General features: G+C 36.1%; 1 protein-coding gene across 1 annotated transcript in view; it reads right to left on the bottom strand.

Moving 5' to 3' along the window:
- The window catches only part of LOC122794348 (cytochrome P450 2K1-like), a 601,970-nt gene that overhangs the window by 436,488 nt on the left and 140,693 nt on the right, over positions 1-24,789 (bottom strand). Inside the window, exon 3 of the mRNA XM_044062659.1 lies at positions 16,756-16,905. Within this exon, the coding sequence (XP_043918594.1) occupies positions 16,756-16,905 (150 nt within the window). The remainder of the gene's footprint in view (positions 1-16,755; positions 16,906-24,789) is intronic.

Consider the following 24,789-nt stretch of genomic DNA (forward strand, 5'->3'; position numbering starts at 1 on the left):
TTCCTGTGGGCTGGTGAGCAGTTTGTTGCCCTCATCCTTTAGGAAGGGTAACTAACTACCATCTTTGTCTCTCTTTACCTTGCAACCTGATAGAGTTTCTTTGTCCCATCTGCCACGTCACTTCCTCTATGCTAGTAGAATTCCTCTGATGCTTGTTCTATGCTTTTGCAACTCCTCTCAGACTCTTTGTTAGATAATCAGTATTCCTTCTTAGCCTATTCAGTCTTTTTTATCTCCACTTTTCCCTGCACTCCTTTCTTTTAATGACGTCCCAGACTTCTGCATTCCACCACCAGCGTTCCTTGTGTACCTTATTTCCATACCTGGCTCAGTCGCATATCTGTTCTTTAGTCCTCACTCATGCCGTTTTGAGGCACTGCCATTGTTCTTCAACTCCATCTATTTCCTCTTCTTCTTGAGGTGCTAGAGCCCTCAGTGCTTCCTTGAACTGTTGTGCTGTATCTTCAGTCAGCTTCAAGGTCTTTAACCTAGTCACTGTTGACCTTAGAGCCTTCTATGACCACTGCTATTTGTGGCAACCAATGGTTTATGCTGTGGGACAACTGTTTCACTAGGGATGACTTTGCAATCACTGATTTTAACCCAGTACCCTTTCCTTACTAGGGGGAAGTCTACCCGAGTTGCATGTTGGCCATTCTTGTATGTGGTCTTGTGACTGTCTTGCTGAAGCATGTTTTGGTCATTGTTAGGATATTTGCCATGTAGATGTTTAGAATAGCCTCTCTTCTTTTATTCTTTTTGCCCACCCATGTAGACTAAGTCAGTCCTCATATGCTGTTCTGTTTGTCTGTCCTGATATTTGCATTCACATAGCCCATTATCAACACCAATTCATGTTGTCCTGCTATGCTATATCTAGTAGGTTCTGCAACTCCTGTCCGAACGCACTCTTTTCTTCACTATCAAAATCATGCTGTGCTATAGGCTGACATTATAAATAATGCCATATCCTTAACACTGTAGTCTGATTGCCATGAGATGATCACTAATTTTGATGACATCCCTCACGGTCTTCTGAATGTTCTCCCTTAACACAATTACTTCACCATTTCTAGTTTATTCTTCTCTTGTGTAGTTGACACTGGACTCCAAGCCAAGTGGCTTTGCTGCACTGCCTTTCCATCCTATCTCGTGGATATACAGGCTGTCCAGCCTCCTCTGTTTCATTATGTCATCCACTTCAAAGCCGCATCCTGTCAGTGAACCTAAAATGAGTGTAGTAATCTTTAGTTCATGTTTGGCAGGTTAATTGATTTTAGGTTCATAGGCTATCTGCCCGAGGGCATTTATAAGCCTAACCAGAGTGTGTTGGCTTTCACCACCCCATTGATTAATTAACTGATCCTCTGTCAAGCAGAGCCAATGAAGTGATCCCAGGGGTGCATTTTCTGTTACCCATCCACTTGTCAAGGTTTCTCTTGAAGAGTGTTACTGAGGGGCTCTCCCTGATGTAATTTGGAATTTTGTTCCAAAGCATGGGGAGTCTCTGTGACAGGAATCTATCCCTCTAGCATATTGTATTTATTGTTGTGGTGAGGTTTAGCTCACTAGAGTGTGTGGCTCGCAGTGACTTGGATTTCTTTAGGTGGAGCATGTCCATCAATTCTGAGTTGGACATGGCTTTGTAAGTCAGGCAGGGATCACCTCTGAGTAAGTGATATGCCACTGAGTACAGCCGGAGTTTTTTCAGTTGGGCTGCATAGGACATATGTTTGAGGCCAGTAATCCTCTTGGTGAGGTATTTTTGTGGTCTTTCCAGCTGTTGGAAGTGTCTCGTGAGGTACATCTCAAATAGGGCATTGTACTCTATGATGGGTCTAATGAGTGACGAGTAGAGGGGCACTATAACCTCTTTATTTCTAGATGTGAACCCTTTAGTAATTAGATGGGCCACATAGAAGGATTTCCTAACTACTTTGTAAATATGATTGTCAAAGGAGAGATTACTATCTACCTGGGTTCCCAGACGTCTTCTGTATTAAGGGGGCTGCCACCTATGTGGTAATTCGTGGGCGTTTTGTTTTTCCCAAATGGAATGACTATGCATTTTTTGGCATTTAGCTTGAGGCCATGACTTTGACACCAGGTGTCCATCTCAGTAAGGCCCTTTTGGAGGATGCCCGTGTCAGCCAGAGAGTCAATTATGGCTCCCAGTTTGCAGTCATTGGCGAACTTGGTTAGCCATTGTCCTCCTGTGTTTGCCTGTACTCTGAGAAGTATATGCCAAACAATAGGGGTCCCAGGACCGAGCCTTGCGGGACACCACTTGTGACTGGTTTAGAGTCGGACCTGGAGCCCACTATTCTTACCATGTGAGTTCTGTCTGTAAGCTAGTTGGCAACCCATCTCATGATGTAGGGGTGTATATTCAGACTGGTGAGTTTTTCTGTAATACCCGAGTGGGGAATGGTGTTGAAAGCCTTGGTGAGGTCAAGGTAGGCTGTGTGAACCCCCTTTCCCTCATCTATGGCCTTGGTGACTTTCTTGAAGAAGTCAACCAGGTTTAGTAGGCATGATCTGCTCTTAACAAAGTCGAACTGGGTCGGGTCAAGTGTTTGGAGGTTCCCAATGTCTTTGTTAATGAGTTCCATGATGATGCGCTCCATAGCCTTGCAGACCAAGCTAGTCAGGCTTATAGGGTAATAGTTACCAGGGTCAGTTGTGGCCCCTCCTTTGTGGAGAGGAATAACTGTTGTTGTGCACCATTCTATGGGCACATAGCCTGTGGAGAGGCTGAGGTTGAACAGTGTGTTTAGGTGGGGGGTTAGTTCATTCTGTAGTTCGTGCAAGACGCAGCCTGGGCCACCATCTGGTGCCACTGACGCTGTGTTTTTGGCTTTTGAAAGGGCTGTTTTCACCTATGCGTCTGTGATTTTTGGGACACTACACTTTTCTGACTTACATTTTACATCTAGCTTCCATCTTAGAGTTTACATCTAGCTTTCACTCAACAGAACCATCACACAACTGAAGCTGGGCAACTAGACACCAGATGGCCAGTAGCTTATTGGCCGAGGGTTGCTGGGCTTTATGGAGGGCACATACTGGCCAAGAGAGTCACATATACCACTCCCACTATTAGCATGGTGCCCTGGTGTAGGTTGGAGTAGACTGCGTCCTCAGCCCACTTATCACCAGCAAATACCCATGCAAATTTGGTGACATTAGTCAACATCACTGAATCATCTAGATTCACTTTTTTTACACCACTGAATGGCTAGCCCTGGCTTGGCATGCAATCTGTGATCAGTGTTCTCTTATCCTGGAAACTAAGGAACAATTCCCAACAATGTTTAAAGTCTACTCTAAATACCACCCACTGACCTTGCCAATATTGTAGCTAACAAATCCAGTGCAAATTTTACTCCTGAAACATCTATTCAAACCCTGCATATCCCATAATCCTTTACATTCCCCATTACAGCTAAGGAACATGTTCTAAAAGTGCTTTCAAAGACCAAAAATGCTTCTTCAAAGGGACCTGACAACATATAAATAATGCTGAACATGCCCTCTCCGAACCTCTTTGCAAGCTGTTTTAACTTAAGCTTAGCTATATATCAAATAACTAGACAAGCTCCAAAGGTTCCAAACCTAAAGGATTAGAGGCTTAAAGACCATGAGCTGTAATAAGAGGCTAGAAGCTCTATCCCCTTATTTTTTTTATCTTATAGAACTTTGTTAGGGTAGGCTGTCCCTCAGCTATACTGCTGACAGAAACACTCCTGTATTAAATCTCCTTTATCTCTGCATGTCTAACAGTGCTACAAACACCTGAACCAGCAGCCTAAATCTTCACCAGCAAATAAAAAAATGTTATGGAAAGAAAGGCTCAACCATTTCTCTAATAGACATCCTGTGCAGGTTAAGCAGTGCAACACAGTATCAATCTTCAAACAGACTGTGGATGAGTAGATGGGTACCCACAAATTTACCCTGGACTGTGCGAACACTCCTTGAAAAGGTGGTAGTACAGCCTAAGGGTGGATACTGGCTAGGAGTTAATGGTTGTGAGATGAAACTGCCCCTTAACTTCTATGAATCTATAAGATTACGGTCTGAGAGTTTAAAAAATCAAAATGTAAGCTTATTAAACTGCAGTTCAGATATATGTGACATACTCTGAACACTAAAAGGGTGGCCCATTCATGCGGCATTCTCTCAACAAGAGTGAAAGAGCTGCATGTGCCTCATGGCCTAACAGAAAGTTCATGCTTAAACAAAGTGTTAGCACTGTATAGGTTGCTGAAACATAAGATTCCATGCAAGGGACACTGCCTGTTGAAAATGCTTTAAGAAAATGTAAAGAAATGTTGACTTGTGATAAGGTGTACGTATACTATGTTACACTTCCTAGTATCACTTACTTTTAATGCCTCCATTTATGAGATAGGTTCACTGCTGTCATGTCTTCAGGAGATGATAAAACAGTTGTGTAAATGTTAAGAACACATTCTCTTGCAGAAAAAAGAATGCTCATTGTGATAAGAAGTACTTGTCTTAATTTTTGGAGTATAGAACTTCCATAAATACCTCTATAGTATAAAAAAACCTCAAGGTGCTTCCCAACACATATCTTTATTATTGTTATTTAATGAATGGAAGACTTTGCTTACCATGGCAGCATGGCAGTAACAGGAGTCCAGAGAAAGCCAATCATAGTGTCAGTCTATGATTACCAAACAGAGTTCCAAGTTTTCAGGAGTTATGATAATAATGGTTAACTTTCCAGGGTGCTGTCACTAGAAATGTCAGATAATACTGCAGAAAAAATTACACAGTTTGAGTGTTTTGAGTTTGGAATACTTTCAGGACATTCTGTGTAAATAAAATTCAGCCATGCTGTAGTCATTGTGCACTTGGCTGAAGGGACAAAGTATGTAGATTGGAGATATGTGGTCTTGACCTATTCTTTTCCATTATGGAAGTCAGAAGTCTAGCTAAGGTGAGGCAAGGGGGTCAGCTGCTTCAGGCATAAGGTGCTAGGGGGATGCAATTGGCAGATGCTAATTGGTCAGTAGTGCAGTACTGGCATTTCCATACAGGCATTTCTATATGCCAGTAGGGCGAGAGTGGCACAGCAGATAGGGTTGTCACCTCACAGCAAAATATTCCCTGCTTCGATTCTTGGCTGGGGTGCCTTCTGTGTAGAATCTGCATGTTCTCCCTGTGTTCACAATGGTTTTCTTCAGGTGCTCTGGTTTCCTCCCACATTCCAAAGACATGCAGTAGATGGAGTGGACACTCTAAATTGGCCATAGGTGTGTGTGGTGCGGAACTACTGCAACAGTGTACTTTCATGTAAATGAAAACAAACCAGACTGACATAATCTTAGTTGCAAGCATTATGCATCAGAAACCATATTGACATAATTTTAGTTGCAAACATTATACATCACTTATAATATACCCAGTCATCATCAAACATTACATAGCTCATTCAAATCCTGCCTTTATTTAAACCACATTTCTCCCTGTATGCATTGTTCCCACAATTCCCATTTTTTCCTATGTAATTTGCTCCTACCCTTTTCTAAAGATCCCAGTTCCAGTTTTATCTCTGTTAATGTATTCACTTCTTCTAATACAGTTAGTTTAAAAGCGGATTTCCATTCTCTAGTAACTGCTTTTTGCCAACTGCCATAGTTAGACTCAGCAAGGCCTTACTGTGTCTAGGCAATTCCGATTATGTATCATAGCTCAGAAAAATAATTTCCCTAGCTACACCAATTTGCTGACCCAGTATCTTTGATAGAGTAGACTGCAGGGAATCTTTAAAGTCTGACAGCTCATTAGACTCCTAGACAATATGTTTCTAATTACCTATTTCCTCCCCATCACACCAACAACATTTACTATCTACATGAGGAAAAATTCTCTGGAGTCTAATTCGGGTATAAAAATGCCTATGTAAACATTTCCAAGCAAAAATCCTAAATCTTCTAGATTTTGTTGCATATTTGGGAGACATAAATATAATCTCCATTGTTTCTTTGTGAATTGCTGATCCAATCTCTCTTCCCAATCCTTTCTAACCTCCTCTGACTGATTCTTATAGTTGCCATGCAATATGTTATATGCTCTACTAATTATTCCTTTTTTAATAGCAGACTCTATTCTAGATTCTACTAAAAAAGCTCTACTGATGCTGGTCTTTCATTTAGGACTCCATTATTTCTTTCTCTTTGCCTATACGCTGATATCAATCCTCGATAGGGAAGGCAGTCTCTATCCTGCAATCCAAATAAATTCTTGTTTTTTTCCCATTCTATTACCTTTTTTCTAGTTATTTGCTCCCAGTACCTTGGTTCCTTTGCCAGTTTTCTACAATAAATTCCAGCCTGCTCCTGCCTATTGTCTTTATCCCTAATTGAGGTAATCCTGATCAGCAGACTCTCTTTTCTCCATTTCCGTCTTGACTTAGTTCTTAGAATACTTTCTGCTACTTTACGAATATAATATTCTGGATAATTATTGCTATTCTCCTTAAAGACATGCATGCAAATCGCAGTCTCTTCTTGTTTCTTGAGCTTCCACCTGTTTCTTTATCATCATCCCTTTCCACTTTTAATTATGGATTTTTGCTTGTACTATGTATAGGAGCCTTAACTGTGTGCTCTAAAATATCCCTTCACATTTGGTAATCACAGACCACCTTGCTCTACTGGAAGAATAAGCTTATCCCACTTGACTCTTGCCATCTTCCCGTCCCAGATAAAATCCTTCAGCTCTTTATTAATTGCTATCTACAACTTCTCCTCTAGGTGATAAAAGTATATCAGACCAGTGTATAAGAAAGGGACTAAAAACATTTTAACTGGTTGTATCTTACTATCCATATCACAGAGCTTCCCATTTCTCAGTTTTTGTATTATCTTCTGTTTAGTCTCTTCCCACATATCCTTAGCTGCCACACCAGAATCATTTTTAATCCATACTCCTAAGTACTTCCTTTTATCATGTCCCTGTAAATATGAATATTACTGAACCAGTTTTGTGTGTGGGTGCATAACAGTGACACTGCTTTTAGTGTCAGGCCTGATGGACATGATAAAAACACAGCACTGAATCAAGTATGATTTGAAAGATTTGTAGATTGGGGATTTTGGGGATAAACTGACTTGGCTAAGAGTGTTACATTGGAGAATGGACCTTTATTGTTTTGCTCCACAACCTAAAGTTGAGGGGCACCTGATTGTGGACTGGCAGTGGTCAAAAGATAAGCTATCTACAGCTTTGATGGCAGTTAGTGAAGAGAATTAAAGCTATGAGCTCTTAGTAATCTATGTCCTGTATGCCAGGTTTGTAGTTACTCAGCCATTTGCTTTTTGTGTGGCTCTGATCAAGTCACTTAACCAGAGAGTACACTGGAGCAGTTGAGAGAATGGGTTAGGCACCTTATTGGCCTCTTGGATTACATGACTAATAACTATCTGTACATCTGTAATATGATAGCTTAGCTCTGATCTGCCAGAAGTAGAGAATTTTATGTTGGAAATTTGGTTAGGTTAATATATATATATATATATATATATATATATATATATATATATATATATATATATTTTTTTTTTATTGGAGAAAATACTATCCTTTCATTGGAAAAAAGTGCATCTTAAGGGAAAACTGAGTAGTAGTTACCTGTAAACTTGAGAAAAGCTGTACAAAAAGAATTCCATAGGTCACACATACATTACCAACAGGATGGCACTTGCTAGAAGTGTAGCTGGTAGCAAAAGCTAATGAAGAAATTGAAAACGTTTAATGATTGTATATCAAGTCAAATGGAACAACAACAAAAAAATCAAGACAAGTATCGTTAAACCCAGTATAATTTTTTAAAGTAGATTCCAGGTATTAATGTGGATAATCATGTACACAGCTACATTAGAGGCATTAGTGCCTTCCCAAAAATAAGCACAGGACAAGCTCAAAATCAAGTCATTCTAATGGAATCCCTACATCAACAGGTTCTATAACAAAAGGAAGACAATCACTGCAAAAAATAGGATATGCAATGCTCAGAAAGGTAAGAACTCCATCACCAAACTAAATAAACAACTCAGGGGCCTAATTATGTCTACCAAAGCCAAATGTGAGGTAAATGTAGCCTCTCGGGCCGAGAACAACCCCCAAGCCTTTCTTCAGCTATGTCCAAAACTAATTGCCAGTGAAGACACCTATGCAGACTTGCAAGATAAAGCAAATGTACTGGCCGATAAATTCTGCTCTGATTTTATCCCGCTGTCTTCCCTTGACACCTCTTAATACCTCCAATCATAGCTCTCCCAACTATTACTAAGGAGTACGTTCTCAATACACTCTAAAAGGCCAAAAACACTGCATCTAATTGCCCTGATAATATCACAAGATGTCTCGTTAATAGCATGAAACATGACCTATCAGGGACACTAGTAGTACTGTTTAATCATAGCCTCCAAACATGTTTCGTGCCAGGTGAATGGGGGACTGTAATTGTTATTCCTCTGCACAAGGAGGGAGGTCCCATCCACAGACCCAGAAAACTACTTACCCATAAGCCTGACTGGTCTCATATGTAAGGTCATAAAAAGCATAATCATGGATATAAGTAACAACATAGGAAACCTTCATTCACTGCATCCAACCCAGTTTGGTTTTGACAAGGACATATCATGCCAACTCAGCCCAATAGATTATTTTCAAGACAGTCACCAAAGCAACAGATGTGGCCAAAACAGTGCATACTGCCTACCTCCACCTGGCCAAAGCATTCAACACAATACCCCACTTGGGCATTGTAGATGACCTCATGAAATTAGGTATAAACCACTTTGTTAGCCACTAGTTAGTCAAATGGCCCACTGATAGGACACAAAAAGTCAGGATAGGTGAGTCTACCTCCACATTAAGGTCTGACACTAGCAGATAGTGAAATCCATGCCAACATCAGTCCTCACCATCTCCTGGCATCTGTGGTAAATTAAAGAGCTGTTCCTTTTTGGCATCTACTTTTCTCAGGTAAGGGGCCTATGGCTGAAAAAGTTTGCAGATGATTGCACTCTAGGAGCTGTCAAAGAATCCTCTAAAGACAAAAATATAGTCCCAAGAAGGCCTGACACAGACTAATGACAGGTGCCATAGACATGATCAAACACTCAATGCCAAAAAATGCATAATAGTATCTTTTGGAAATATGCCACCTCTAGAAACACTTGCACTGACAATACACCCCTAAGATTTGTCTCTGTGGTCAGGGATTTGAGAAAGCATGCAGACAATGACTTGGCCTTTGACCATTATGTGTCTATTGTACCAAGTGGAAAAAGAGGGCTGCTGCTGATGTAATAAGGAAATAATTCTACATTATGCAAATTATAAGCAAGGGTGTGGCATCTAGTTGTAAAGATGTCAATGCTCTTTTGTACTTATTGCTTATTAGACCAGTCGTTAAGTAAAATACCCACTTTGATACATGCCTGACCAGGCTTAATGCAACAACTAGTGTCCACAGGGGTTCCTCCCAAAAAGAGTACATGGTGTAGACAACATGGACTACGTGTACCACCTCAAAGCCTTATCCTTGCACTCAATCTCCTACAGACTGCTGAGAGGTGATCTATGTCTAGCTTACAAACCATCTTATGATCCAGCCCAAATGAACCTGTTGCACACTCGCAAAAAAGAAAACACACACACACACACACACACACATGGAGGTATATCAATGTATCGAAATTCACTATATCAAAAAGCAACTGATCTAACAGAATTGGGTGTATTTCTTCCACAGATTGCAAAAACAAACTATTTTCCTTTTGTGATCTTTTGGGTTTTCAATGTTTTGAGTTTCTTTAAGATAGTTTTCTGAAACGTTAGCATTAATTAGCTGCTGTGTTTTTGATGTTTTTGCATTTTGATCAATGGTCATAAACTGAAATGTATTTATACATAACCTTATATCTAGATTGCTAAAGATAACTGATGAAATTGACCAACACATTATACAGAAAATTGCTTGATATATTATCTGTTACATTTAACAGAAAGGACATTGCAAAAATTATTGCAAATGTAAGCAATAGGCTTATAGTTATAATTACACAATAAGGCAAAATGCAAACAGTATGAGACTATAATTGTACTTTAGCACAGTTAGCCAAAGATTACACATGGAGGATAAATGAAAAGAGTTACAGGACTGTCCCAGCAGAACCACTTCTTAACATCTGTGATTGCAGAGAACCAAAAAAAAAAAAACACCTTTAAAACACTACTTTTATTTGTCTGGCTTTGCATCTCAAAGTGGGAGACATACCTCTCAAACTCTTAGCACAAAAAATCTGGACAAAGCCTGACATAATGGGGGACAACGGCCTAACAATAGGGACACACTTTAAAAATTGCTCTTACAAACTTAGAAAGTTGTTAGAATAACAGGATTTGTGTTAGCATGCATTTTTCTGAAATATATGAAGTCTGAAACTCAAACATATGCCATTATTTAGTGACTTTAGTCCCCAAATCATCCCAGTGAATTGCCAGAAAACTATACATTTTATGAGGAACAGACCAATAGGATGAGGCAAAAATCTGGACAGTCTGTAAAAATCTGGAAAGTTGAGAACTATGGTGGGGGATCTTCCCCCACACCACTAGATCTTGTATATACTAATGTTTTACAACTGCAAATAAACAGAAATATCTTGAATTATGTTCTCGACTCAACTACAGTCCACATCCTGCACTTCAGCTATATTATATTTCAGTTTACTTCAGAGCTGACCCAATGCACACCAGAAGTATGAAGACATGCCATTCAGAATGACAAATGTTTTGAATTCCAAAGTCAAAAAGATCAACCACAAAAGGTCAAGATTCAAAACTTGAAATAAAAAAGTACAGAAACACATTCTATGTAGGGGTGGTACTTCTGGGAAGGCTTTTTTTGCTGAAGCATTAGAGATAATACATTTCCTGTTTTATTCTGTATGTGTGGTTTTATGTTTAAACTTCATTTGTGTGGTGCAGGGGTGCAAGCCTCCCTGCTCCTCCCATCTGTGGGGGCACCCCCTGCTAATTATATATACAAATTCTAAGATCACACCACAGTGGAGAAAGGGCAAAAACCAAGTCTACTCTCTATCATAATCTTGAACAGCAAACTACTGGCTTTTTTATGTGTGTTAAAAAAAGTTGACTGACATTGTGATTTGACCTTTTGTGGTGGATATTTTTGGCTTAAATATTCAGAACTTTCAATGTTCTGAATATATCCACATATCTATAAATACATATATGGATTCCTAGCATTTGACTGAAAACTCATTTGAGTTAAACACAAAACAATGAACAGAAATAATCAAAAACCCATTTAACAGAATCACATCTGATAGAAACTTTCTGCATAACAAATGTAGCATATAAATAATGTTTTTTGAGGAGAAGCCCACTGCATCCCCCACCCTTCTCACTTATATATACTAGATTACATAACCATGGAGAAAAGAAAAAAACAGACACAGTAAATCAGTGCTGGCACACAAACACAAATATCCACAAATATGGGGGCATGACAATTCCTTGGATTGAAAATGACACCATTTTATACTGTCTGTACACTTCTACATCTTTCTGTCAATTGTATTTCAGTCAGATGAGTCATCTGTGATTGACAATTTGAGTTTCAGTTAAATGAGCTGCATATAACCACTAACATGCATGGCCAAAGATTTCTTGAATTTGTAAATTCAAATGCCCTGGAGCAGCTAGTCCGCACTCCCATGAGGGGAATAAATATCCTAGATCTGGTATTCACAAATACAGGAGAGCTCTGCACCCCCTTGTTTAATGTACTCACTGGTAAGATCAGATCACAAAGCAGTCTCCCTTGAAATTAAGGTAAAATTAGGCCCCTCCACCTAACCCCCAAAACTAGGAACTTTCTAAGGCAGACTACCTCCTATGAAGTGATGGCATAGCTAGTTTCCAAGTTTTCCCAAACTCAAAAAATATAAAAGCCTATGCAGAGGCATAAACAAAAACTTTGTATGACCATATAAAGAACTGCAGAGAAACAGCTTTACCAGACTGAAATAAAACAAGGTCAAACTGCAAAAACATACCACCCTGATGGACCCCTGGTATTAATAGATTGAAAAATCCCATTGAGAAGTAATAGGGAATGTGCACAACAGAGCAAAAGTCCCTCATTAGTCTAAACAAGACAATCAGAGAACTAGTCAAGCCTCTGAAAGCAGACTTTGAGGTAAACATAGGCTCTAAATCTAATGATAACCATAAGGGATTTTCATGTCCACAATCTTAAGGGCAACACCCATCAATATGTGGAATTAGTTGTAGATGGCATCATCAAAGCAAATCTGCTGGCTGATAAATTTATCTCACGTTTCAACTCCCCATCAAATTCAGTTCTCTTCCAAGAAATATCCTCTACCACTCCTCCACCAATTATCACCAAAGAACAGGCCCTCTTGAACATCTTGAATCAGGACCTTTCAGGCCCATTAGGAGCTCAATTTAACCACAACCTCTGGACCAGCTCTGTCCCAATAAAATGGAGGACAGCAACAGTCATCCCTCTACCTACAGGGGGACCATCAATTGACCTGGGAAGTTACAGACCCATAAGTCTGACTAGCCTCATATACAAGACTATGGAAAGGAAAGTCTCATGGACCTGATTAACACCGACATATGAAATCTCCAGACTCTAGAACCAACCCAGTTCAGCTTCATTAAGGGTAGGTCCTGCCTGCTCAGTCTGGTGGACTGGTACCATGTCCCCTATGGACAGAGGCAATTTGTAAAAATTGTCATAACCCCAATTATTGAAACTTGTTATCTTTCCCCAGGGATAGAAAAATGGGTAAAATCTCAGTAAAACTGGCTAAACTTGTAAGGGCTCCTCAGCAGTTAGCCTTGTAATCTCCTGTGAACCTATGAGGCAATATAGGCTAAGATAAAGATGCAGGGTAATGAAGTAAAAATGAGAGGCTGGCACCTTCCTGTGTGTGTATTAAAAAGACATGAATTTAAGAAAAGGGCACTGGAAATGACTGAAGAGTTGTTTGAAAATATGCAATTTTTTTCAGAAGGGCTAGCCGAGGTGTTGGAATTTAGGATATGTTACAAGCGAGAAAGAAAGAGATATGGGAAAGAACTTAAAGGACTTACTTAGAGGGATTATCAAAGGTTAAAGTGCTGCAGATGAAGAAGAATTTTAGGGAACAAGAAAAGAAGCAGCTGCTGAATGCTAGAAGGATAACAAAGGAACATTTGGATAATATGTATTCATTTAGAAAGGTTGCTGTAAACAAGTATTTATTGATAACAACCCCAGAGCACAAAACTATTAGTACAATAACTCAGGCAATAGAAAACTGAAAGATGTGCTGTCAAATTTAAACAGGGAGGCTATGACAAAAAAATTAAAATTATGAGACCATATAGAGATTTTAGAGATATTTTGGAAATGTTATGAACATTTGTATAGAGCAGAGACATGCAGAAATCCAAAACAGACACATATGGAATTGTTTTATGGAAGACTTACTTGTGCCAATGCTAGAGGCAGATGAGGCTCAGGAATTAGTAAGCAAGATGGGAGGGGATGATATTTATGCATAATCAATCAAAAGGGAAGTCTGCAGGAGCAGACAGAATTCCTGTGGAAGTCTCGATGATAGGAGGAAAGAAAGTTTTAAAATCTGGAAGACTATGTTTAACAATATTTTAAAATGATGGGCAATACTGCTATCTTGGAAGAAATCTGTGGTGGCTGTACTACTCAAACAGGGCAAAGACCTTTTAAATACAAGCTCATATAGACCAATTTTAATCATGATAAAGTGTTTATACTAGATAACAAAATGTGTAAGGTTTTTCCAAAGCTGACAGATATGAAACTATGTGGTTTTATGTAGGGGAGGCAAACACTTGACAACATTAAGACAGCAATGATGACCCAGAAGAAAGAAGAGTGCAAGAAGACCTGGCTATTGTAGCTGGGCCTTGATGCCAAGAAGGCATTCAATAGGGTTAGTTGGGATTTTGTGGGTAGGGCAATGGCAGGATTGGCATTTCCTGATTGAATAATGGAGCTAATTAGGAAGATATATGAAGGTTAAGAGACAAGAATCCAGGTGACAGGATTTCTGTCAGACAGATATCCTCTTCCCCTTCTGTTTGACAGATATCCTCTTCCCCTTCTGTTATTCATTTTATATTTAGAGTGATTGGCAAAGAGAAAAAGGGATTCATAAATTCAAGAGTATAACTGGTATGGTACTCAAGAAAAAATTAGCTTTATTTGCAGATGATGATATTTTGCACTTGACAAATCTAGAAAAAAAAGTATACTTCCATGTTGTGGAACATTTGGAGACAGTTTCATTTTTTTCATGATATAAAGCAAATCAAGATAAAACAAAGGGTATAATGATAAACTATCTTCCCATACTAGAATTGGTTCAGCAATACCCACACCTATAGGGACATGCTAAGATGAAGTATTTAGGTATTTGGATTCAAAAAAAGGTTGCTATTGTGGCAGCTACGGATATGTAGGAAGAGACTGATCCAAAGATAATACAAGCATTGAGATGTTCAAAGCACTTAACTATAGATATGAATAAAAAGATACAAGCAGTAAACATGCTTCTATTCTCTTTAATGATATATACATATAAGGTATTTTTTTATCAAACAGAGAAGCTATGGGGTATAATTAATAGTGAATTGAAGGTAGTTTGGTTGGGATCATCAGTTCTGAAGGGATACTAACTCAAGCAGAAGGCTGCAAATCAAAGTAAGAAATGATGTTCACTGAATAATGAGAGAGCATGAATTTGGATATAGTCTCATAAGGAGAACAATAACATTTTACAAAATATTATATATACAAAGAATCATAAAATATTTTGAGAACTAAGCCAACACAGGAATGGAGAAAAGAGATTTTACCATTAAGGATGACTACACGTGAGACACAGAAAATAGGTAACAGAGAGCTGGTATTTACTGGAGAAAATTAACAAAAGAACCAAGGTATTAGCAAATAACTAGAGGGAAAAATCAGAGAGTAGGGTTAGGCCAAGTAGAATTTTGGAATGCAGGTGTGAGACTGCTTTCCCTACCAGGGATTAAAACAGGGTATAGGAAAACAGAAAGGGTAGGGGAGTATTAAAGACCAGGTCTAAGTTTATATTTGAATCTAGAATATAAGTTGTGGTTAAAAAAAGATAATTAGTAGGGTATGTAAAATAATGCACAACAACTACAATAATAAATAAGAAGTTAGAAAAGGCTGTGAAATGAGAATGGAAAGGTAATATACAAAGGAACAACTGGAGGATAGTTGTATGGCTCTCTAGTATACAACAAAAATATAAAAGTTTAGGATATTTGCATGAAAGTGTTAACACAGATATGTTTATACTCAAAGTAGACATCAGAGAATTTTTCCACAGGAAGACAATTGTTGGAGGTGTGATGGGAAAGGGATGGGTGCTTGGGCACATGTTTTTGGGAATGGAAAGAGTTGGTAGACTTTGAACATCCCCTACAGGATAGTTTGTTTGAAATGTTGCAGGAGCATATTACTGTAACTAAAGAAATGTTTTTTTAGAGGTAATACAATGAAAGTGAATTGCCAGGACATTTTAAGGCCTACTAAGATTAGGAAAAAAAAACAGCAGATATGCATAAACTAAAATGGTAACCAAATAAATATGCATTAGCAGAACATCCCACAGGAAGTCAAAAAGTGAGTCCAGTGGTGATGAATATGAATTTATTTAATAAAACTCCACAACAATTTTCCACAGTAGTTATGTTCTTTTGTCTTATGCAAATTAAAAGGACTTCTATAGAACTAATGTGAATGCATTTGTTACTTCCTTCAATAACTTTTAAAAATAAAAATTGAATAAATATGTTGTCTTTAAAGGTTCAAACATATAAAATACTAGAAACAAAAAAATTAACATTTTTCCATCAGTTATAACATTGCAGGAAATTGTATACAATAATCTAGAAACATGAACAAGATCTATTAAGTATTAATCAATTGAAACCACTCTTGAATGTTGTTGAGAATATGTAAGTGTGCGCAAACATTAAAGTCCAAAGTGCAGATTAATTTGCCTACTAAGATTAGGATGCAGCCAAAGCTTCCAGTTTCTGACAAGATACATTGCACCTTAGAGATACTGGTGGTTGCACTGGATTCCTTTTATAAATAAAAGCATACTTGATGCTAATGTAAGAATAAAAAAAGTTGACAGTTCAGAGGTTTTACAAAAAGTTGGAACATGAAAAATGAAATGTCACTAGCAGTCAATTATTTCTGAGGCTGTAAAAGCAAAAAAATTTGATGATGATCTATAGAATTACCTCTGCATTTCTGCGATACTGTAGTCCTACCTCACAGTGGAAATTTGTTCTGCTTGACCCTTTTCCTCACTCAGTGACTCCAAACTGTCTTCTAATGCCATAAAATACTCTATGTCTGATAACATGCAATATATTTTGAATGAAGTATTCTAAACAGTAGATTGAAGAGGCATAAGGTAGAGTGAAGCTGAAACAAGATCTTTACGGCAAGTACTTACCTATTGCAGAGCATGATGTGTGTCCCAGTTACTGGTAAAACTCTTATTTAAATCAATATTCTACATTATTAAATTCAGAAATATTGACAGTATGCATCATGAGGGAATGTCCACAACATACCTTCATAAGACTCAATTTCTTTAATGAGAAATCCACATTCTTCAATAATTTTCTCCTCTATGCTTCTTTTGCCCATCCCAAAATCACGTAGTGTTGTAAGTGTGAATCTTCTCATTTCCTTCCAAGACTCTCCATGACCAAACAAAATACCTGAAGATGTGTAATAAAAAAAAATAACGTTTCAAAAAGAGAACCCTTTACTAGGATTTCAGTTGCAAATTCTGAGTCCCTTTGCCTGTTGTGAAAGTCACTTCTCATTTGTTTATGCTCTTTGTGCTATGTTACATTCTGAGCATTTTACTTTAACTAACCTACCTTGCTTTTGAGTTATTTACAAGGCCTTTTGATAGAGACATTCTACCTTTTTGTATGCATCCCAGACTGGCCTGAAAATGGTCCATACAGATCCATGCCCTAACCTGGTTAACAGATTTAAACAAATACTCAGACTAGATGTCATACATCTGGTGGTGTTTCAAATGTCTGATGGCAATAGCCCTTCCAAAGCACTGCTGTACGTATGGATGGTTTTATTTACCCTATGTTCTCTTTGTTCATACAAAGCAAAATGTGGATGCACTACAGTGTACTGCTATTTAGTCAGACTAAAACACCTTAGTTTTCCTGCTTCATACTTGAGGTAAATTTCATGCCATCCATGTCTCAGAATACATAGGTTTGTTATGTTTCAGACTGAGTCATAATCTTCTCTGTTATGCTTCTTTAGCAGCTATAATGATTCAGTCACATGCCACCTCAAAAGAGTGACATTGGTTGTAACACATTTTATGCTGCAGCACAAACAAAACTGGCATGGTGAAGTATTTTACAACTTCAAAAGCTGTTGGCACAGTTGTATCCCAAAATATTAGTACTGGTCATCATCTTCTGGAATGTAGCTTCCAAAGTGTGCTCCTCTACCCAGTAAAGTGCATGTTTCTGGACATTATACCTTATTACTGAAAAAAAAAAAACTTCTGAAAAATTATCCTTTTGAGAACATCAGTCATTTAACAATAAACTCCACCATGATATGCCAGTTTTTAATCCAGGCACATGACATTGCACAAAACAAATAATTTACTTGTAAAATGTATACTGGCACATGTGGCTGCCTTAACCCTTGGTGTCAGTTACCTGTGTGGCAGCACGAAGAATGGTGCACCTTTCAAGGCTGTATTTTTTTCTAAAGCTGGTAGAACATCAAGACAGCTAAAACTCCATGTACTACAATGAATTATGGTGAGGTCTGTCCAATCACAACTAAATAAATATTTGTTCTCAGCATGGATCTCAAGCTTTACTTCCCAGATTTCACTTTTGTTGGCATTCAAGGTGAAGATCTTAACATCCAGGTCTTAAATGAGATTTTTTTTATGAGACATGGTTATAATCTTCTGTATCTACGTTATTTTATGCTAAGTACAGTTCTTCATCTTAAGTTGTTATTATTCTACAGTAATTTGACATTATAGGAAATGAACAATTCATATTCATGTTTTATTCATAGCAAAGTGTGTCTCCCATGATGGGTAAAAAAAAAAATAAAACATCCACACCCTACCAGCACAATTTGCTTTTATATAACTGGAGTATTCTAAAATTGCCTTATCTTTTCAAAATAATACTGCTATATAAGGCAAGCTTCATGTTTTGATCCACCTCTGTGCACTGTTGTGAACAAGCATGGTGACTTTATGATGTACTGTTTTCAGATACAAATCCAGTGATACATTTGCAAATATACAGCACAAGTCTACATGTGGTCATCATGGATAGGCAAGGCTAATAAAATGTATTTGGCAGAATCTGAATGTGCTGATTTTCAAATTTGAAGAAACATTTACATCCAATTAAGTTAAAATTAACTTTATTTGGATGGGGTGGTTTTTGAATGGAAACAAATCTTATGAATTTATTTTATTTATTTATTTACTGACATTTGTTAACCGGGTTAGCCCAGCTATGCGAGTGGCCCATTTTCAGTGCAAACCCAAGCAAAAAAGCTCCAGAAATCTTACAAATTGTTACAATACTTGCAAAAAATAAAATCAACAGATATCATAGTACAAGTCAACAATTTGAGCACGTCAGTACATAGAATAGGTCATATAATAATTAACAGGTCTACAGAATATCACTCATGAAGTACATTCAAACAGAATAAAGATTTGGATAGAGAGCCATCAAGACAGGAAATATGTAAGAGTTAGTTGCGAATACAAAAATAGATGCTTCAAATATATATATATATATATATATATATATATATATATATATATATATATACATATATATATATATATATATATATATATATATATATATATGTATTATATAGGTCTACTTTACATGGTCGACTTTTCATATGGCCGAGACCATATGATTGACTTTCGAAAAGCTAACCACATAAAATAAACACATAAAACACAACAAACACTTACCTTAAACTGTTAGCAGGGGGGCGTCCCCCCTGCACCTCCTGGGGGGCTCTGCCCCACCCCACCTCCCATAACTTAAATATACCAACTCCGAGATTGCACTACAGTGTGGAAGAGGGACATTTTCCCATTCTGCACTGTACAGAGATAGCAGTTCCCCATGGTCGGCTTTTTGAAAGTCAATCATATGGTCTCGGCCATATGAAAGTCGACTTTCTGAAGAGTCGACCATGTGAAGGGGATTCAACTATATATATATATATATATATATATATATATATATATATATATATATATACATATATATACATACATATGTGCATGCACATTATATATTTTTAGGATATAAAAATATATATGCTATGGAAGTGAAAAGAAAGGGAGGAAAAAGGCTTATAAAACAAGTACAAAGAGGTAATGAGTTAATAGGGAAAAGTGGTTAACTTGAAAAGAGAGTAGACTAGGTCAAGTGAGGGTTTGACATGAGCAGGACCATGTCTTTTGAAGAAAAAGTTTAAGTTCTTTTTTAAACAGATATTTTTGATGAATGCTTCTTTTTTTTCTCAATTTTTTTTTTATTTTTCAAATACAGTTGAATAAATTCCATAGCGTTTGTATATAACATCTTAATAACTATGTGCACTATTTACATCAGCCTGATACTATAACAAAGGTCAGTATATACAATTACTTTATAGATATAACAATCTAGTTATCAGTGTATCTTTTCAGTTATTGTAAAATGCCAGTCAATGATAAGACTTTTTTCCATGGCTTATTAATAAATGTCTTAGGATGAATACTTAATTCTTTAATTTTAATTTCCAAAAATGCTGTGGTCTTCAGTAAGCTGTAGAAGTCTTCCAAAGTCGGTATTGTGTTTGTATGCCATCTTCTTGTTATACACTTCCTTGAGATTGCAAGTATTGTCCATAATAGATACATATTTGACTCATTCAAATGAGGACCTTCGTACACATTTAATAGTATTAAAGTTTAAGATAAGTTAAACAATTCATTAAATAAAGCTTGTAAAAAGTTTTTAATACCATTCCAAAATGGCTTAATTTTAACATAGTTGAAAAAAATGTGATTCCAGTCTGCATTGTGTATTTCCTCACACCTCCAACATATTTAATTTGTGCAAGAATTAACTTTAGTTATTCTATCTAGAGTTAAGAATGGTCTGTGCAAGCATTTCCAATTATAAATTTTCCAGTATTATGTAAAGGATGTATGTTTTATTGATAATAAAATATTTGATTAAATTTTTTCAGTTAGCTGTAATGAGTGTCCTTGTGTTATTTAATTCCAATATGAGGATTTGGGTGTTGTTTTATAATTTATCAAAATATTGTAAAATTTTGAAATACTAATTCCCATGTCATAATCATTATATATGTGTTCATGTAGGTATTTTGCAAGTTTAGGTATTTCTTTAAATGAAGAATTACTAACTATTCTGCATAAACCCTGCAAATATGTCAGAATGCTTTGCGTAGGTAGCCAATCTTGTGTGGAATTTTGTATGTTTCTATTGTTTTCATATTCAGAACTTTTAGTTCTTTGATACATTGAAACCAACAAACAAATCCTTTCTGTTACCAGGGATTAATTATTTCTCTGTATATTTTATGTGATAGCTATTTGTAAGTATGAATGGGGTTAAAAGATTAAACCAGATTTTAAAATCTATATTTGCATTAATAATTTTCCAAAATGAGTCAATGTAATAATCATACGAGTTTTAGTGGGCTTAGTTATGTTATACTGCATACTAATATATAATATGTGTCATGGCAAATTGTTTTTATCTGTTATTTGAAATTTTTTTTTGTAAATCAAATTCATTTATTGATATTACAGTTAGTAATTCTTTTCAATTTGCTGAATAGTTTGGACTTATTATCCAATCTGTGATTGTTTTAGATATTGATGCTTTTATATATGTTTCTGTATCAGGACAGTTTAATCCTCCCTGTTTCCATTAAAGCTATTCTGTTTCTTTTGGGAAACCATAAACATTTTATTAGTCATGAGTTTATTTCTTTGAGTATATTCCTTTCAGGTGTAACAGGTGTATTGCCAAAGCTATACATAGAATCTTGGGTAGTAAAACCATTTTTATTATCTGTAGTTTATCTTCAAATCTTAATATTATTTTGTCCCACTTTTCCAGAGAGATTTTAATTTATTGATATTAGTGTAGTTTTCTGAGAATAATTCATTATCCTTGCATAACTCAATTCCTAGATATTTTAAGATAGATTCTTGTTTCCCTATAATGTGATTACCCTTCATCTGCAATTCTTTTTTTTTATTTAAGAATAAAAATGTTGATTTTGATTTATTGAAATGGAGTCCTGTAAAATGTGTCAGGTACAATATCTAATTCTTCTAATGGTCTTCTAATGTCTCTTTTGTATTGGATAATGTTAATAATATGTCATCAGCAAAGTGCATTACTTTAGAATCGTATTATTCATAAACATCTACTCCTTTGATTTTTGTATTTTTACGTATTGAATCTGCCAATATTTCAATAGCCAAAGCAAACAGAATTGGTGACATGGGACATCCTTATTTAGTACCCCTTTGTTATATGTATAGATTCAGAGGTGAAAGGACCTAGCTTAACATACACTAAATTGTATGTTATGTATTCTTTAGTAGATGAACAAAGGAAGGAGGAAATTCAAATAACACCAGGATTTTGAATAAATAGTCCCAACTTAGGAATCAAAGGTTTTTTTCTATATTTAAGCCAATTATGAGTGTTTATTTTCTTTATTAACATAAACTATAAGAGAAATTATTCTTTTAATATTGTCATGTGGGTGTCTATGATATATAAATCCTGTTTGATCATTATTTATTGTTTTTGATAGTGGTATTTTCATTCTGTTAGTTAATACTGTCATAAATATCTTACAGTCATTATTTAATAATGATATAGGTCTATATGAGGTACAGACGTTTGGGGATTTGTTTTCCTTTAGGATTGGTGTGATTAAGGAATATCTCCAAGAGGGCAGTATTAAAGATTGTGACTGAATTTGTAATAGAGTTTTATGGAAGAGGAATAGTATATTTGAAGGAAAATGTTTACATATTTCCATAATTATGCCCTCTATACCTGGAGCTTTATTATTTTTATCCTCTTTTATTATATCCGTAATGTCTTTGTAGGATATGGGTGCTTGCAGATCTAGTTTTAATTTTTCTGTTTTTTTATATTAGAACATTTTTCATCTAGATTTAATTGATCGATATGTATATTTTCTTTTTGGAAATGTTCTATACAGTGATTTCTATAGGCATCAAGGGGTCTATATTATATTCTCGAAAGCCGACAATGTCGAATCTGACATTGTCGGCATGAGAATATCAAACGATCTCGAGTGTGTAAATGGAAATCTCTGTAAGGGGAGATTTCCATTTACTGCAATGTAATGTGGTCTCGTAGTTGGTATATTTAAGTAGTGGGGTGTGGGGGGCTTGCCCCCCTGCTTAAACCCGTTAGGGTAAAAATTTAAAGTTTTGATTTTTTTTTTAATTTTCGAAGTTACAGAACTTCGACAATATGGTGTCGACTATATTGTATTCGATGTTCCGTAACTTTGATGTTATAATTTAGACCTGGCATCAAGAATGTCACTATCGGAGACATTTTTTCCCTTTCTTTTCATGGAAGATTCTTTTGTTATTAGCTTTTGATTGTATTTTGATTCTTCTGGATAAATTATGTAGATATTTGGGAGAAGTGACCAAGGTATTAATTTTTAGTTTTTCTAAGGCTAAACTAGTTTTATGTGTTAGAATTTCATTGTATTTATTCTTTAATACTTCTTTCTTTTTCATCTCCAAATGATTTTGATTTTTTTCAGCTTTTACTAACAAACGTTTGGATTGTAGATCTAATAATTCAGAATCCCATTCTCTGATTTTAATGGTTTGTAGCCATTTTGAGGTTTTAGTATCAATGAATTGTGGTTTGAAAAGGGGCAGGGTGTGATTGAGAAATTAATGATTTTAGAGTGCAAGCCATGGGCAGCATGGGCAGCAAATATTTTAGCTATTCTAGTTTGGGTACCAAATCTGTGATCTTGATGGGAAAACAAAGATTTATCTTCTTTAAATTTGAAAGTATCTACAAGTTGAAAGGATTCTACACACTTGTTTAAAGCTTTTGATACAGCAGATGTATGCAGCGGTCTTTTATTTTTAGTTTTAGAAATATCAAATCTCCTCCTAATATTAAGTTGCCTTTATAATTATTGGAAATGAAATCCAAGTGTTTTTTAACAGCTCCTGATCCAATGCCTGGGAACCATTATAGATTGGCTAGGATCCATATTATGTTATTATATTTAACTATTACTAATGTCATAAGACCTTCTGTATCCTCATACTTATAAATGATGGTAAGGTGAATTTATGCCTAACTTATGGCAGCAATAATAAGCAAGTTAATGAAGTGATTAGGAGAAATTGGAGGATTTTAAAAACAGATGATGGACTGAGAGATATAGTAGGTGATGAACTGAGGTTTATATACAAGAGGAAATAAAATTTAAAGCAAATACTTTGTGATAGAGATCCCTTCAGAAATGTTGGCAGTTTTAACACCTCATAGTAATAATAAAGGAATGTTTCTCTGCTTGAATTGTAAGGCTTGTACATCTATAAGTAAAGAGCAGATTTTTGTTCATCCGGTAACAGGCAAAGTATATTGTCTGAACCATACTGTTAATTGCAAAACTAAGAATATAATATATTTAGCCAGATGTCAATGCTGTGTAGCCTTTTATGTGGGGAAGACTAACTGTAAATTTAAGGATAGAATTTTTAAGCATCTTTCAGACATTATGTTAGAAAGGGAACACAATGCTTTGTTTCAACATATTAAGGAAAATGAGGGGCATTATTTTTCCTTTCAAGTTTTGCAGTTGATAAAAATTAACTCAAGAGGGGGGGATGTTAAAATCTTACTGAAATTTATGAGGTAAAATGGATTATACAACTAGGGGCAGATAGGTGCCCTGGTCTAAATAGTATAGTGCCTTTAAAGCCCATTTTAAGTAGGCGTAGACCTAAATTTTAAAATTAATTGTTCTTAGAATCTGATTGGTTAGTTATATGTATTTAACTTAGATTGAACTGTTATGGTTTTGTCTGAAGAAGGGATTGTTTCCCAAAAGTGCTAACCTATTTTGTGTAATAATAAAAGTTTTATCATTTAGCCTGGTGGTCCACATTGCTATTTTTATGTACTTAAAAATGATTTCTGGGTTAATCACATTTGTTTTCCATAAAATTGTTACCCCTTTTGTCTTTGTCTTATAAGTGGATTGTGCCAATATCGTATATTCCTTAGGATTCCATTTGTAATTGTCATTTGTTTTGAAATGAGTTTCTTGAAGGAAGACAATTTGTACTTTGTTCAGTTTTAAATATTTCAGTAGATTTGATCTCTTGCTGGGATTGTTTCAGTTATTGGTATTTAAAGATAATAAAGATAAATCTATCTTAGGTTATTTAGACTATGTATTTTTTGTTTTATTGTGACTATTAAACATTTCCCTCTGATAAC

This window comes from Protopterus annectens, chromosome 2.part1, assembly GCF_019279795.1.
Source record: "Protopterus annectens isolate FY-2018-M chromosome 2.part1, PAN1.0, whole genome shotgun sequence".
NCBI classification, from domain to species: Eukaryota; Metazoa; Chordata; order Ceratodontiformes; family Protopteridae; genus Protopterus; species Protopterus annectens.